A 16,110-nucleotide genomic window follows, 5' to 3' on the forward strand; every position below is an offset into this window, starting at 1 on the left:
TTAGGTAATCGTTAATCAACTGATAAAATAAGAAGTATACCCTTGTGAACCTATAAGAGATTTATTAATGTTATCACACTAATTTGTGGAGGACACAAGCTCCAACAGAGTGCACGCTTCTAAATAACATTAATTTGGTTAACTTTGTTCCTGGATCGGAAGATTGGAATAAACAGACCTACTATGAACAGTAGACTACCCTAATGAGGACGGAAGTTAAGTTCGTGGAAATCTAGGGTGGATAGCGGACCGGAAGGACCTTTCCCTTACCCTTCTCATAGTAGATTGTCTAGGCTATTTGCAACTGAGTCGATAAACTGGCATGGTGAACCGGAATCCTGACATACTCTCTTTTATCTGATCACATCTCTATCACTCTCTTGCTTTACTGCTCTTGCCTTAGTTCTCTTGCCTTTTGATCTTTAGTAGTTTAGAAATCAAATACAAAACCCCCATATTTGTGACTTAGATAGACGGACTTACAGATAGATACCTTGCCTCCCTGTGGAGATCGACCCTACTTATTACTAGCTTCTGTTAGTTATACTTAGGTATTATTTTTGGTACATAACGACCGTATCAATAGTATTGATATGAAATAACGGGATTTGAGTTTTGGAACAATGAGAAGGTAACCGGAGCACTAGAGAGTTAGGTAGAAGGAATAAGGAGTTGAATTATTAATTGGTATTATTGAGTGAAAAGAGGAAAGAAGGATGGAAGTAAGCTGAGAGAACGTCGACCAGAGTTAAGGAACATGAAGGTAAGGAATCATGGAAATGTGTAAAAGTATCATGAGAGGGCGTGAGTTAATGGTTATATAGGAGTTTCAGGACAACATGTTAGCCATGAGCTTCGAGGAATTAAGGAGAGTAAAAGTTGGTACAGTATTGACACGATATGAGATTTTCGGTTGGGAGTTAGGTGATGATATAATTACGGATAGAATTGGAATGAATGTTCAGGCAAATGATGTTGATGGATTTGATGTACGTTATTTGGGATGTTAACCGCAGATGGGAAAGAAACCGTGATATTTAGAGATGAGTGTAAGAGGTTTGATATACGAACAGTGGTAGTGTTGAGGTGTTGACATTAGTGGTCAAGGGTGATGATAAATAGGAAAAATAGCCATTCTAAAGAGGTTGATTTTGTAAAGACCGGATTGATAAGTATGGTTGTGAGGGAGTATAAGAAGTGGTTATATGAGGCGGGTGCTAGTAGTTAGTATTAGCGGCATGGTTATATTTGGCGGGAGGTGATGGTTATGCGAATGGGAGAATGTGTTTTGAGGGGAATACGAGTTAAGCTCGGGCGAGAGGTAACGTTTATCCGATGGTAACTTACATGATCAGGATTGACTAGTTAGATATGATTACGGGTTTATCTTGTGTATAAATGTTGGTGTGAGGTTCTGACCTCACGAGAAGTGGTATGGTGTGGTAGTTATAAAGTTGCCATCTAGATGTCCTGTAATATATGTTGCGTACAGTAACCTTGTAATACCCGCCCTTTTAGGGATCCTTTGACCAGCGTTGACTGCCCTTGGGAGCGGGAGTAACCTTAGGGAAGTATGCCAAACCGTCTTGGGTGCGTTTTAAGAGTGGTACTCGATAGAGTAGAGGCTACTCGATCGAGTAGCTAGGGTACTCGATCGAGTATGGGGCCACTCGATCGAGTAGGTTGGGTACTCGATCGAGTGCCTAGTTTTCAGCGAGGGTTTTATATCGCGTTTTGTTAAATCCGCAAATCACTTTCGCCACTTTCCTCCTATCCTTCAGCCGCCTCTTTCCCTTCCCTTCACCTCAAAACCTCCATGGGTGCCTTTTGAAGATCCTTGAGCCTTAGGAGAGCGTCTCGTGAGTCGGGTAGCGGTCTTTTGCTGAGTTTCCCTCTAGTAGGTATGTCACAATCATCATCCGTGCCTTTGTCTCTATAGCTAGGGTTTATTCGTTAGTAATAGATGTTTGTATGTTGATAATAGGCTTTGCTTGGTCGCTGGATATGTTGTCTGTCAGCGTGGATTGGTTGCGGTTGCTTAAAGGTAGGTTCGCCTACTCAGTTTCTGTAGATGGTCTAGTGTGTCGGTCGTGTGGTAGTATTGTGGTTGTTTGTTACGGTAATTGTATGTCTTGTGATTGTGATTGGTTTCTATGGCTCTCGAGATGCGTTCTCGGCTGAGTGGGGTCACTTGCGGGAGTGATCTCACGCCCTAGTTTCGCCCTTCGTGGAACCCGCCACGAAAGGGGATGTGCACATTAATGGGACAGGGTCATCGCTCGGTATGATGAGCGGGGCTTAGGTGGGAACGGCTGCGGTCCCCCACGGTAGGGTGGTCGGTGGGATGATCGATGTGACAGGGTTGATTGGGTTGTGGTGACTGTGGTTGGAGTTGGTAATGTTGTTTGTATTGTTGATTGTAGTTGTCGTTGTCTTGTCTTATCTCAGTACTGACCTTGTTTGGTTGTTTGTTATGTGTCTGCCGTGATCCCTTATGGTGAGCAGTCGGTCTTAGCAGGTGTTGATGTCGTGGATAGCTGGAGTCCGGGCAGGGATGAGTCTTCACGAGATATGATGGTCATAGCGAGTAGTCTTTGAGTTGTACCTTTGTATTGTATCTTGGTTTAATTCACTTGTAATATAACTTAATAGTTCTGTTATTGACGTTTGGTAACTGCTTTCCTCGGGCAACCGAGATGGTAATGCCCTTATATGCTAAGGAAGGCCTAGTTAAGGCTCCTCTGAATATGGGGGTGTTACAAAGTGGTATCAGAGAGACGATTTTGGAACCTGTAACAAATGAACATAATGAACGTAGAGAGTCTAATAAAATGAACCTGGTGTATGTGTAATGGGAGCCCCGGCTGATGCTAGATTTTGGGTGAGTAGGCGCCCTCATTTCAAAATCTTGGCCCCATGACACTTAAGCCAGTCACACGGGATGGGAATGTGGAGACCGTGTCTCTATGTGTACTAGGTATGTTAATTGTGCCGGAGCTACCTCCGGTTAAGTTTTGTTAGAACTAATAGCGGTGTGATAGTAATGTTTGGATCGAATAAGGTAATTGTCGATGAGGTTATGGAGTTCTTTGAATGATTAGTGAGTTTATATGACAGCTATGTGATGCGTGACGAAATTTCTCGTCATGGAGATGCGTGAAAGTGTGAATTCGAATGTGTAAGGTGAATAGTGAACACGTGAGTAGTTGCCATAGAATTTATGATGACGGGAGTTGTACGTGAGATTATAGATTCTACCGCGATGACTATAATGATAATTATAGTGTAGGTGAGTAATGACCCGAATCAAGTAAGTGATAATGTGTATATGCTTCGCTATTTAGTTAGAATTTTTCGCTGCGTAATATTTGATTTAGGCAAAATAAATTGCTTATGATAGAATGTGAAACATGGAAGACTAATTTGTTTTGAAAAGTATGCATTTATGTAATACGTGAGAGAATGAATTGATGTTAGTTTAAATGTCTTAATTTAGTAGTAAGGTATATGGTAAGCTTAAAAGTAATACAATGACGTGAATGTGTTTATAGGAGATTCGGTGGTAGTGGACCGAGTAGGGTAAGGGGGTGTAGTGTAAGTGGAATAAACTCCATTTGTTTGACAATATGGTAGATTTTGTTAATAATAGTAATACGTGAATGAACTTGATAATGAGTGCCGAATTCCGAACTTAGTTGGAATCGACACGCGATGTTGTTTTTGCAGGAATCTTCAAGTTATTTCGTACCTATGATCGAGCACTTAATTATACTTGACCGAGTGCAAGTGCGTATTAGACCGAGTAGACCTCACTCGACCTAGTTAGGAGGCTATAACGTCGGAATGTGGGAAAATTCCTGCAGATACTCGACAATTTAGCTCCTACTCGATCGAGTAGGGTGGTACTCGATCGAGTACCCCAGGCACTCGATCGAGTAGGTTACTGTGCAGTAATTCCTACGGGTTTTCTTAAAACCCTTCATCTTTCTATTTCTTCTTCTATTTCCTCTATATCTCGACACTCTTACACTTAACCTACTTCCAATTCTATAATTCCTCTCAAATCCTCTCTTTCTCTTGGGTTAGTAGTGAATCTTGGGGTTGATTTTCCTTGTTTAATTCGTTTCTTTACTTTACCGATCAATCAAGGTAAGTTATTCTTCTTAATTTATGTGATTTATTACTTTGAATGTGTTAAAATAGTGAAATAATCTGAAAATTTCGATTCACATGAGTAAGTTGTTGTTGTGATGGTTGAAATATGATCCACATGCCTCCTATTCATGCTTGTTGGTGACTAATTGCTGTAGCTTAGATTAGAAATTGCAAAATTGAACCCGGAATTTCTAGGGTTTCCAAAATTGAAATCGATTTTTGGTTGTTTTACAATGATTAGATGGAAAAATTGAGCCTTAAGCATTGTTTATATCATGTTGAGGGATAGATTTTTGGTGATTTTACCTTAGAAAGTTGCCTTAAAACTCCGTCTTAAAAGTGCCCCAAATGGAAATTCGTGATTTATAATTGAAAATTTATGTTGCAATTCACATTATAAGTATAAGTTGAACCTCAGTATGATAGTAGGAACGATTGTTGATGAATTTATGCCAAAATTGTCTCAGCTGTAAAGACCGTCTGAAAATTTTAATTGAGTTGTTTTAACTAATAGTGAAGGGTGATATCGATTTGTCATAAATTATTCATTCTCTTGAATTAGTAACATGTAATTAGCAATGTACTAGAACAACCCTTAGAAGCATGATAGGGTATTCAAATTCGCTGGGCATATGCGGCCATCATGATAATTACTTTCACCACTATGGCTTATGAGTAGTAATAATATGAACTTGTATGTTGAAATCGTAGAAACTGCTAATGAGCATGTATACTTATCTTAATACTCAAAGTAACAACGTGAAATATGTGCTTCACATGCTGAGAATTGTTGGTAAATTGGTGTGTACCTAGCTGAGCATCTAAGTTTGGTGGCATGATTTATGTGCTTCAAATATGGAATTGGTTGATGAATTAGTAAACTTACTAAGTATAAAGAACCCAAATTACATGAAGTATATGCTTGCATGTTTATATAAATTATTTGAACATATGTCTAAAGCAGATGCCGAGACTAAACCTTGGAACCCGTCAGAGTAAACGGGGAAGGGTTGATCCACTTGAGAGGGGGGAGACTAGTGGACCGGTAGTACCCGCAGTTTCTGAGTACCCTTCTGTTGTTTTTGTTGACTTTAAGCAAAGGGAGCGTTTTGTAGCTTTACAAAAACGCAAGATGAGACCTACAAAGTGTATAGACACCGGTGTATTGGAGGAGTTGGAAGTAGAGACGGATGTCCGTCATATATTCGAGACCTTGGGTTTTACGGGTTTGTACCGGCTGAGAAAGCACACCTACCCCTTCCTTACCCTAGAATTCATGAGTTCCTTTAACTATGACCCACGGGTCGATATTGAGTTTAGATTGATGAATACCAGTTTTCTGTTGACCATGGATTTGTTTGCCTCTCACCTTGGGTTGGCCAAGCCTCCCAAGGACTCCATCACCGACATCCCAGCTGAGTGCGGCGTCTGCCGCCTAATGCCTTGCTTGACTGGGAAGCAAGCTCCCACCTCGAGCAATATCTTTGATTAATGACGTTCAAAGACATCACCTTGAGAATCTTCCTCCGTTCTCTTTCAAACCTCCTCTATGATAGAAAGGATATCAGTAAGTTGAACAACCATGAGGTCTTACTTCTGATGTCGTACTTGAACCCGGAGCGGGCCAAGAAGGTGGTCTTTAATGCTCCTTCCATAGTTTGTGCTGCTCTTGCCTTGATGGCTTCTTCTCCTTCTCGATACTTGAGCTGTGGTGCTATTGCCACTCGGTTAGCTGAAAAGCTAACCTCTTTTGAGGCATCTTCGGCGTACGTGCCTCTAGTTACCCCTGTGCCTACCATGGATCGTGAATACTATCTCGACCTGAAATGGTTGAGGACCTTGGCTGATGGTAGCCTAGCATGGAGGGTGTATGGGATGAGCTGGATGAAGATTCCGGCTCCTGAGCACCTCCCACCCACGGAGCCCTTGGAGCCGACGGTAGTGACGGTGGACTCGGATGATGAGGAGCGAGGAGGATGATGACGGACCCCGCCACCTGCAGACCTATCTCATTGATGGCACCATTCTCCGGAGATGCGGAGTCGACGAAGGGCGAGAATGCGGAAGTCCAGAGGGTGGAGAGACCCAGAGTGGTGAGGGGACCCCGTCGAGTGAGGGAGAGGGCCACGGAGGCTAGGCCACGGCCGTAGCACCACCACGCAGCGATCCTTCCCATGCTACCCTTACCTCGACACCCGGAGACGCGATCCGATTACAGCGGAGAGAGTGTCATCTACCTTGACACTTCGGAACATGCACGAGATGGCGTACACTCGGGGATAGGGGACCGAGGGACCGCATCCGATTTGGTGGAGTGGAGTCGGGAACTACTCGGGGTTTTCCATGCCTACGGGGTGGATCGGTCGACGTGGGGGCACGCGATCCTTCCCTTACGGTGGCTTGACCCCATGGTACGTGGGCCCGGGGAGCGGGAGCGAGGGGTGGATGCGGGGATCGGGTCGGCGGGAGCGGTACTTGAGTGTGGTGGTGATGATGAGGTGATGTTCGAGCAGCAGCAGCAGCAGGAGGAGTGATACTCCTCGTCCTTAGCTTTGTTGATAGTAGTTGATGTTAGATGGTGGTACTGTTGTTAGACTTTGGTAGTTATTCCCTTTTATTTTTCAGACTTAGTCGGATTTGTATGATTGGCCATAAGGCCGGGATTGCTACTCTAACCTTTTGCAGGATTAATGAGAGTCGGGGCATCATCTCGACTCAATTTATGTGACAATCATGTGTTATATGTTTGTTTACGACAAGTTGTGTAAGGAACTTGACCTGCAGGTACTCGACAGAGTACCCCACACTCTATCGAGTAGCTGCAGGAAAGGAGATAAGGAAACATTCTGATCTCGGGCTACTCGATCGAGTAGCCAAGACACTCGATCGAGTAGCATGGCACTCGATCGAGTACCGCTAGTTACTCGATCGAGTAGCACTGTTACAGGGGTTTTTGGAAATTAAAAATGTTCAATTGCTTTATAATTGCAAGTTCAATGTTTAAAGTTGTTGCGAGTGCATAGTAACGCCTTTGAGCCGTTAATTTCATACGTTACAAGTCATGATTGGAATTTTATAAGCATAATTGTTACAATTGGTGATGCGGTAGTAATTTCTTGTTACGATTAGTGAAGCGGTAATCATTTTCTTGTTACTTTAACATGGCATACGCCTCATTACGATCTACTTATCGGAGTTGTAACTTCGCCTATAATTGTGCATATCATTTTAACGTGTGTTGTCAACGGTAACTAGTTATTCCGGTGACTCGTGTATGATTTCTAAGTTCATGAGTATGTAATTAGCGAGTAATGTCCACAACAAATAATATGGTTCTCCTTAATAATTAATATGCGTGATAGTTTAGGTGGTGAACTTCGGGGACGAAGTTCCTTTTTAGAGGGGAAGAGTAATGTCGCGAAATAAAAAGGTTGTTTTCGAATAGTGTTTTGCTTGTTTATAATATTGTTGGTGGTTGTTTATAAGGTGGTTGGTGTCAGGTGTTAAAAAAAAAAAAAAAAAAAAACAAAAAAAAAAAAAAAAAAAAAAAAAATTAAATTAATTAATTTTGTTGTTGAATTATAACGACTTATTTTCTTTGGTTCTTTAAAGTGAGTGTGATTGTATCTGAATCATGTTGCCAAGTAACATGGTGGCATTAGTTGTACCACATGAAAGTTGATGTGAGACATGTTCTAGATGGAGGGTTGGACAGTAATTAGTGTATGTTGGAAGTTCGTGAGCGGCGACTCGCACTGCGCGTCGGATGTTTTATGTGTATATAAAATAACGGTTGACTGTGATAAAGCTTGCATGATAGTGGCAAGAGTCGATAGGTTTAATTGTGGACGGTGATGATGATGACATGGGGGGGGAAATAGTATTTACAAGGAATGATGGTCTGACCGGGAAGATTGGTGAGATTGTGTTGGTTCCGTGCCATGAGCGGGAGAGGTGAGTTGAACTTCGGGGACGAAGTTCTTTTTAAGGGGGAAGGCGTAATACCCGCCCTTTTAGGGATCCTTTGACCGGCGTTGAGCGCCCTTGGGAGCGGGAGTAACCTTAGGGAAGTATGCCAAACCGTCTTGGGTGCGTTTTAAGAGTGGTACTCGATAGAGTAGAGGCTACTCGATCGAGTAGCTAGGGTACTCGATCGAGTATGGGGCCACTCGATCGAGTAGGTTGGGTACTCGATCGAGTGCCTGGTTTTCAGCGAGGGTTTTATATCGCGTTTTGTTAAATCCGCAAATCACTTTCGCCACTTTCCTCCTATCCTTCAGCCGCCTCTTTCCCTTCCCTTCACCTCAAAACCTCCATGGGTGCCTTTTGAAGATCCTTGAGCCTTAGGAGAGCGTCTCGTGAGTCGGGTAGCGGTCTTTTGCTGAGTTTCCCTCTAGTAGGTATGTCACAATCATCACCCGTGCCTTTGTCTCTATAGCTAGGGTTTATTCGTTAGTAATAGATGTTTGTATGTTGATAATAGGCTTTGCTTGGTCGCTGGATATGTTGTCTGTCGGCGTGGATTGGTTGCGATTTGCTTAAAGGTAGGTTCGCCTACTCGGTTTCGTAGATGGTCTAGTGTGTCGGTCGTGTGGTAGTATTGTGGTTGTTTGTTACGGTAATTGTATGTCTTGTGATTGTGATTGGTTTCTATGGCTCTCGAGATGCGTTCTCCGTGAGTGGGGTCACTTGCGGGAGTGATCTCACGCCCTAGTTTCGCCCTTCGTGGAACCCGCCACGAAAGGGGATGTGCACATTAATGGGACAGAGTCATCGCTCGGTATGATGAGCGGGGCTTAGGTGGGAACGGCTGCGGTCCCCACCGGGTGGTAGTCCAAAGGGTGGACGATCGGATGTGGTTGATTGGGTTGTGGTGTTGTGGTTGGAGTTGGTAATGTTGTTTGTATTGTTGATTGTAGTTGTCGTTGTCTTGTCTTATCTCGTCATCGACCTTGTTTGGTTGTTTGTTATGTGTCCGCCGTGATCCCTTATGGTGAGCAAATCGGTCTTAGCGGTGTTGATGTCGTGGATACCGGAGTCCAGGCGGGGATGAGTCTTCACGAGATATGATGGTCATAGCGAGTAGTCTTTGAGTTGTACCTTTGTATTGTATCTTGGTTTAATTCACTTGTAATATAACTTAATAGTTCTGTTATTGACGTTTGGTAACTGCTTTCCTCGGGCAACCGAGATGGTAATGCCCTTATATGCTAAGGAAGGCCTAGTTAAGGCTCCTCTGAATATGGGGGTGTTACAAACCTAATAGAATGATAATCAAAAGTTATAGTTTGGGTGATTTGGCATGGCTAGTTATACTTGTATGTGTATTCATGATATATATTTATTCCGTGTAATGGTATGGTTGATATTCATAAGGTTAGTATCTGTTTATTTTGTATGATATGTTGCGTTGTTCTCTAGTAAAGCGGTTTTGAGTAAGTTTTCTTGTCCAGGAAGTTATATGAGTCAGTGGTTATGCGGTTGTTGTGCCTCGGGTGGTGATCCGGACACGGTACTTTGTGTTGTGATGTGGGTAATTTCGCGATGTGGTGCGGCTGTTGGTGGCGGTGTTGCGATGCCGTTATCGGTTGTGGTGGAGTAAGTGGGATGAGTACGTTTTCGAATGAGTATACCAGTTATATAGAATGTTGTTTTGTTTACTGCTATTTCTTGTGAGTTTCAATTGGGCATATAGACTGTTGTTTTGTTTATTGATGTTTCTTGCTAGTTTCAGCTTGGGAGTGAGGGTAGAGTATGATAGGAAAGAGAGTAGTGTGTGTTTCCGTTGTTGTCATGGTATAGTGATATCTTGTTGATGGAAACAGTTGTGAGAGGTTGTTACTGTACTTTTGACCTTGTTTTGGATGAGGCATTGGTTGACATAGTAATGGCAAGTGATTTATGAAACATGTGTTGTACTGATTTGGAAGTTGCAAGTAGTTCATAATCTTTTATAGAGACAGTGAACAGAGGGTGTTGGGAAGTAATATCATGTTAAGTTATGAATGAGTTTTGCGGTAATGAAAGAAAAGAACTTGAGGATCTAGTGTCAGAGTGGGTAATAAGTGTTGATCGTGAGTTATACTTTTGGAGATAGGTGCTTTGTATAGAGGAGTATGTCGTTTAACAGTACTGTGGAAGAATTGGAGTATTGATTATGCTAAGGATTTTGTGGTATAGGTTAGGTGGTGTACCGAATGAATTAAGGTATGAGAACTGTTTAAGTAAGAAAGCCTTGGAAATAGGAATGGTTATAGGTGTCGAGGTTATAGGCGGTTATATTTGTCATGTGGCGGTGATGAGGATAATGAGAAGATATAGCTAAGGATATAGTATTAGTGAGTTACGAGGACGTAACATTTATCTTAAGAGGTGTAGGATGCGGCAAAGAGAGTTTGATGGCTGTACATGTTATAGTATAATTGGAAGTAGAGTGTTGGTATAGCATATAGAATGGATTTGTATTGTGGGTGATATTGTTAAAAGGCCATGGTCGTGCTTGTAAGTACTGCGATGTTTAGGAATGGGAGAATACTTCGATAGTGTTGACAGTTGGGTGAGGATGTTTATGAGTTCGATAGTGTTGACAATTGGATGATGATGTTATGAGTGGGACTAAACTTCGAGGACGAAGTTCCTTTTAAGGGTGGTAGAATGTAACATTCCGTTTGATGTGTATGAATGTCTTGATATTAGATTTTCTAGTGGATAATATGTAGTGAGACGAAGCTAGCGACGTTGGTGGATGGTATTTGGAAGTGTATGGAGTTAGTGTCGACAGACTATAATGTGGTGGATACGATATCGTGAGTCATGTTGTGGAGGTAGGCATAGTTGGTGGAGTTGGTGTTAAGAGTTCATGTTTTATAGGTTGGGGTTTCGTTTTGAGTTCTTAGTTGCGTTGTTGTGTTTTGGTCGAGTTAGTATGTTTGTTTTGAGTATGGATTGAACTTTGGGGACAAAGTTCTTTTTAAGGAGGGAAGACTGTAATACTACGGATTTCTATGTCTATGGGTACTCTATCGAGTGGGGCTTACTCTGTCGAGTAAGTATGTTTTTACGCAAAACAGTAGTCTTCTTGTTGGGTACTCGATCGAGTACGTGGGACACTCGATCGAGTAAGGAGCACTCGATCGAGTAAGTCACTTACTCGATCGAGTAAGTGAGTCTTAAGGGTTATTTTGCCGGGTTTTGATAGTAACGCGAGAAGGATATATAAAGCATCTTTTGTCACTTCCTTGTCATTTTACCCTATTCTAAGTTTCATAAGAAATAAAAACAACTTACATTACTCTCCTCTTTTGCATTGCTATCAAATCCTAAGGGCTAGAGTCGTCGGATCGTTGAATTCTTTACGCCGTTGAGACCGTCGCATTGTGGATAAGCTTCTAGGTTGATTTTTATATCGTTTCGTTGATTTTAGTTGAAACCCTAATTGGGTAATTTGGGGGTTTTGGGGAGCATTGTTGATGTTAGATTGTGATTGTATGATTGTGTGTTTATAGGAGGTAATTTCGTTGAAGAACGATTATGGTTAGCTGATTGTGACGATCTCGTGTGATTGTTATTCCAGGTAGGGTTTCCCTACTCAGTATTGTTTACATGGCATAATTGATGGTTAGTTGGTTGGTTGTTGTTGTTGTTGTATATCATATTGGTATTGAGTTTGGAATTGGTGATTGTTGGTAGTATAATGTGATTGTTGTATAATTGTCTGTGGTTTGCGAGGTGCGTCCTCGGCTGCGTGGAGTCACTTGCGGGAGTGGGTTCACGCCCTTGATTCGCCTTCTGTGGAACCCGCCACAGAAGGGATGTGCACATTTAGGAACTTGGGTTTTTCGCTCGGATGAGATGAGCGGGGTTTAGGTGGGAACGGCTGCGCGCGGTCCCCCACTGGCGGTGTGGAATACTTGTTGCGATGAGTATTCTGGCAGGAATACACACTTTAGTGTGGAATACTTTAGTGTGTAGTCAGGTGTGAGGTGATTTGATGGAGATTGGCTTGGTTGGATTGGAATGTTGTATTACTTTTGTTGCAGTTGTGTTGTTTGTGTAATCATTACTGACCCCGTTTAAATGTTTTGAAAACTGTGGTGATCCATTCGGGGATGGTGAGCAGTTATTGAGCAGGTATGAGTTGATGCGCATGAGATAGCTGGGTTGAGTTGCCACGAGATGTCTAGAAGTCGTGTCTTAAACATTCTTTTATATTACTTTAGTTGGTTTGACAGTTTTGAGGAATAGTCGTATTTCATTTATCAGTTTTGGTTTCGGACTTATATCGCTTTAAACATATTTAATATAGTATGTTTCGTTATTGTCTATTTGATATACATTACTTCAGGTAACCGAGATGGTAGCATTCTCATGCATTAGGTGGTCCTGGTAAGGCACTTGGTGTGTGGGGTGTTACAAGAATACTGTTAGATCCGCACTTTTTTGCTCCTAACAAAACGACTTTACCATTATGATCTCTTATACAATATCCTAAAGCAACTTTATTACCTTCTATTCTCGAACCGTCAAAATTAAGCTTTAGGAAACTATTTCTAGGTTTCTCCCACCAGATTTCTTCCTTACTAGAATTAATTCTAGTTGACTTATCTTTTTCGGAATTGTTAAGATCCTTATGTCTAGTCTCATTGGAAGCCTACATCTACATCTCAACATCTCTATACGTCTATATGCATGTACCCGGACTTGTTCAAGTAAAATTTCAGAGCCAAAAATCTGATGCTTATAATTTATTTACACGTCAATTAATATGTAAGTTGTTTGATCATTTCAATTAGTAGATCCTCATATTTTTCATACTCAACTAAATCAGAAACTAAGTCAACAACAAAGATTACATTTAGAAAAGTCGCTAATTGTCTTAAATATTCGAGACCAAACCTAACGATGGACGGAATACAGGTAGGCTGCACACAACTCGCAAGTTGTGGAGCCGTTAAATTGTTGACAACCCAAAAGCACAGGCCGGAGGCGGGTGAGGCCAGGCCAGAGTGGCCAGTGCGTACTATTAGCCAGCTCTACCGGAAGTAGTACACTAGTGATTCAGTATCCAGAGTATCCAATGCCATCTCTTTAAAATACTACGTAGTAGTAGTAGTAGTAGAGTAGTGGCATGCCACCAATCCATATAATAAAAAGTCAAAATATCCATTCCCTCCCTCATTTTGTCAGTCACCACCAATCCATAACTCTACTTCATTCCCACACATCTCACATCCATTCGCTATCACTATTATAGACGGTAAACACCCTGATTACGTCCTTCCAACCACAATGTTCATTTCCACCCCAACCAAACCCGGAAACAAAACCCATATCTTAGTAGTCCCATTCCCAGCACAAGGCCACATGATCCCACTAATAGACTTCATCCACCACCTCTCCACCCTCACTCCCACCACAACCATAACAATCCTAACAACTCCCAAAAATCTCCATCTCCTCACGCCTCTCCTCACCACCACCAACAACAACATCATCCCTCTAATCCTTCCTTTCCCCGCCACCTCTTCCGCTTCCACTCCTGAACACGTCCAAGGCCTCCCACCCAATGCCGTCCGCCAATTCATCCCCACCTTATCCCTCCTCCTACCCTCCTTACGTCTCTGGTTCGAATCCCACCCTTCTCCTCCTACTCTTATCATTTCCGACTTCTTCGCTGGTTGGATGCATCGTTTTGCTATCGAGATGGGGATTAAACGCGTCGTTTTTTCTCCCTCTGGTGGCTTCATGTTGTCCTTGATGTACTCCCTTTGGACGAACATGCCCAAGAAGAGGAATGACGATGTCCAAGAAGACGACGTCGTTTTGTTTCGTGACGTGCCTAATTGTCCGAAATACCCTTGGCGCCAACTTTCGTATATGTATCGATCCTACGTGGAGGGAGATGCTGACTCGGAGTTTATTAAGAAATGTTTTATTGATGACATGGCAAGTTGGGGTCTTGTGGTCAACTCTTTTGACGGGTTGGAACGGGTTTATTTGGATCATTTGATGGATGTGTTGGGTCATGATCGGGTATGGGCTGTAGGTCCGTTACTGTCTCCTCGTGGGATCGATTCCCGAGGCGGGTCCAGTGCGGTTGACCTTGATTTTATTTCGGGTTGGTTAGATACGTGTGGCGATATTAAGGTAGTCTACGTCTCGTTTGGGACACAGGCTTTGTTGAGTACACGTCAAACGGAAGTCGTGGCAGAAGCGTTAGAAGCAAGTGGGATTCGGTTTATATGGTCCGTGAGAGACCCGTTACCAACCGCAGGGGATGACTCGGTCCTTCACGGGTTTGAAGACCGTGTGGCTTGCCGGGGGATGGTTATTAAGGGGTGGGCACCCCAAGTGGCGATACTCAAACACAAAGCTATAGGGACTTTTTTTACGCACTGTGGTTGGAACTCGATTCTTGAAGGGTTGATAGCAGGTGTAGGGATGCTTGCGTGGCCTATGGGAGCTGATCAATATGCGAACGCTACATTGATTGTAGACCAGTTGAAGGTCGGGGTCAGGGTCTGCGAGGGGCCAGAGACGGTTCCTGATCCAAACTCTTTGGCACGAATCATAGCCGAGTCTGTAAACGGGGATATATTAGATCGAAAATTAATTGAGAAATTGCACGCGGATTGTTTGGAAGCAGTAAGCGAGAATGGTAGTTCTAGTAAGGCGTTGGCGCAATTGGTGAACAAATTGACGGAGTGAACGTAAGCTGAGCTCATGGTACGATAAGTGAAACGACCATTCGCATCCGAGATGTCAGTGTTGAAGAATCAATGTAAATCAAATTTACTTTTTGTGGAGGGAATTGTTCCCCTCCTACAGCTTTTTGATATAACAGTACTACAGTAGTGCGATTAGTATGATTGATTAAAGCATTTGTAAATTAATTACTCTCGTTTTATTTATTTGTTGCCCTTTTCTATTTTTGGGTTACCGATCATTTTGTTTCTTTCTATTTTAAGAATGGAGCATGAAAGAATTTGATCATTCTCATTCAATTTGTTCCACTTGTCATTTAGTTATTGGCATTTTCCTCTTTCCTTGGTCTTTGTGCCAAAATCAAAGGACAACAATTGACCGGGACGGAGGGAGTATTATATAAGTGAGCTAACCAAGGATTATGGATCTCTTAGAGTTGTGTTGGAGTGTTTTGTGTTTGGAACTTGTAAATATTGTAGTTTGCTCCTATGTGATAGTACAATCGTTCGATTATCGGAATCGATAGGTTGCATCTTTATTATTAGTCATATATATAGTACAACTTGGGATTATAGTTTATACCATAAAATGCATCTTGAAATGGAGGTCAACATTCAACGATTGTATATTCCACCAAAGTCAGTACCAACAATATCAGCAACACATGCTGAGCACATCACCCTTGCTTAATTAAATTGAGCTACTAGCATTTCATAACTCCTACATGCACCAATCCATATATAGTAGTATTATATGATTCTCATAGTGTGTGATAGTGTCACAGTGCTTATCTTATGACTACTAATGCTCAAATTGATATACATAGGATTCGGTGACAAATGCCTACTTACCCCTAACATTTATTCTTTACTTCCATTTTCAGAATTTACATCTTCTTCATTTTTTATCACACTATTCTCACCAGGCCATAATCGTTCACATTCGCAATCACCCTTGAAATCACCCTCGTCCGCAACAGTGGGGATAGAAAAGAGTTGGTCTTATCACTCTTATGCCAAAACATAAACCTATGACACAAATTCTCATTTCAGACTCATTAAAAAAATAACTATGGTTGAATTTGGACCACACAAATCACTTAACCCCACATGCACATGGGAAATGGTCCACAAAAGGTTACCAAAAACGAAAAATAAATAACTATTCAATTATACACCCCAAAATGGAAATAGATAACTATTAACCGGGACGGAGGGAGTACATAATTTTCGTATATTTGTTATTGTTAAA

The 16,110-nt window shown here is 42.1% G+C and overlaps 1 protein-coding gene across 1 annotated transcript; it reads left to right on the forward strand.

Moving 5' to 3' along the window:
- Nucleotides 1-13,306: 13,306 nt before the first annotated feature.
- On the forward strand, nucleotides 13,307-15,049 carry LOC141652157 (flavonol 3-O-glucosyltransferase UGT89B1-like). The gene has a single exon (XM_074459776.1). The coding sequence runs from the start codon at nucleotides 13,444-13,446 to the stop codon at nucleotides 14,860-14,862; it is 1,419 nt and encodes a 472-aa protein (XP_074315877.1). The 5' UTR covers nucleotides 13,307-13,443; the 3' UTR covers nucleotides 14,863-15,049.
- The last annotated feature ends 1,061 nt before the right edge of the window (nucleotides 15,050-16,110 follow it).

This window comes from Silene latifolia, chromosome 4 (genome assembly GCF_048544455.1).
Source record: "Silene latifolia isolate original U9 population chromosome 4, ASM4854445v1, whole genome shotgun sequence".
Taxonomy (NCBI): Eukaryota; Viridiplantae; Streptophyta; class Magnoliopsida; order Caryophyllales; family Caryophyllaceae; genus Silene; species Silene latifolia.

Coding starts and splice junctions, on each gene's coding strand:
- LOC141652157 (XM_074459776.1), top strand. CDS start 13,444: ATGTTCATTTCCACCCCAACCAAACCCGGAAACAAAACCCATATCTTA.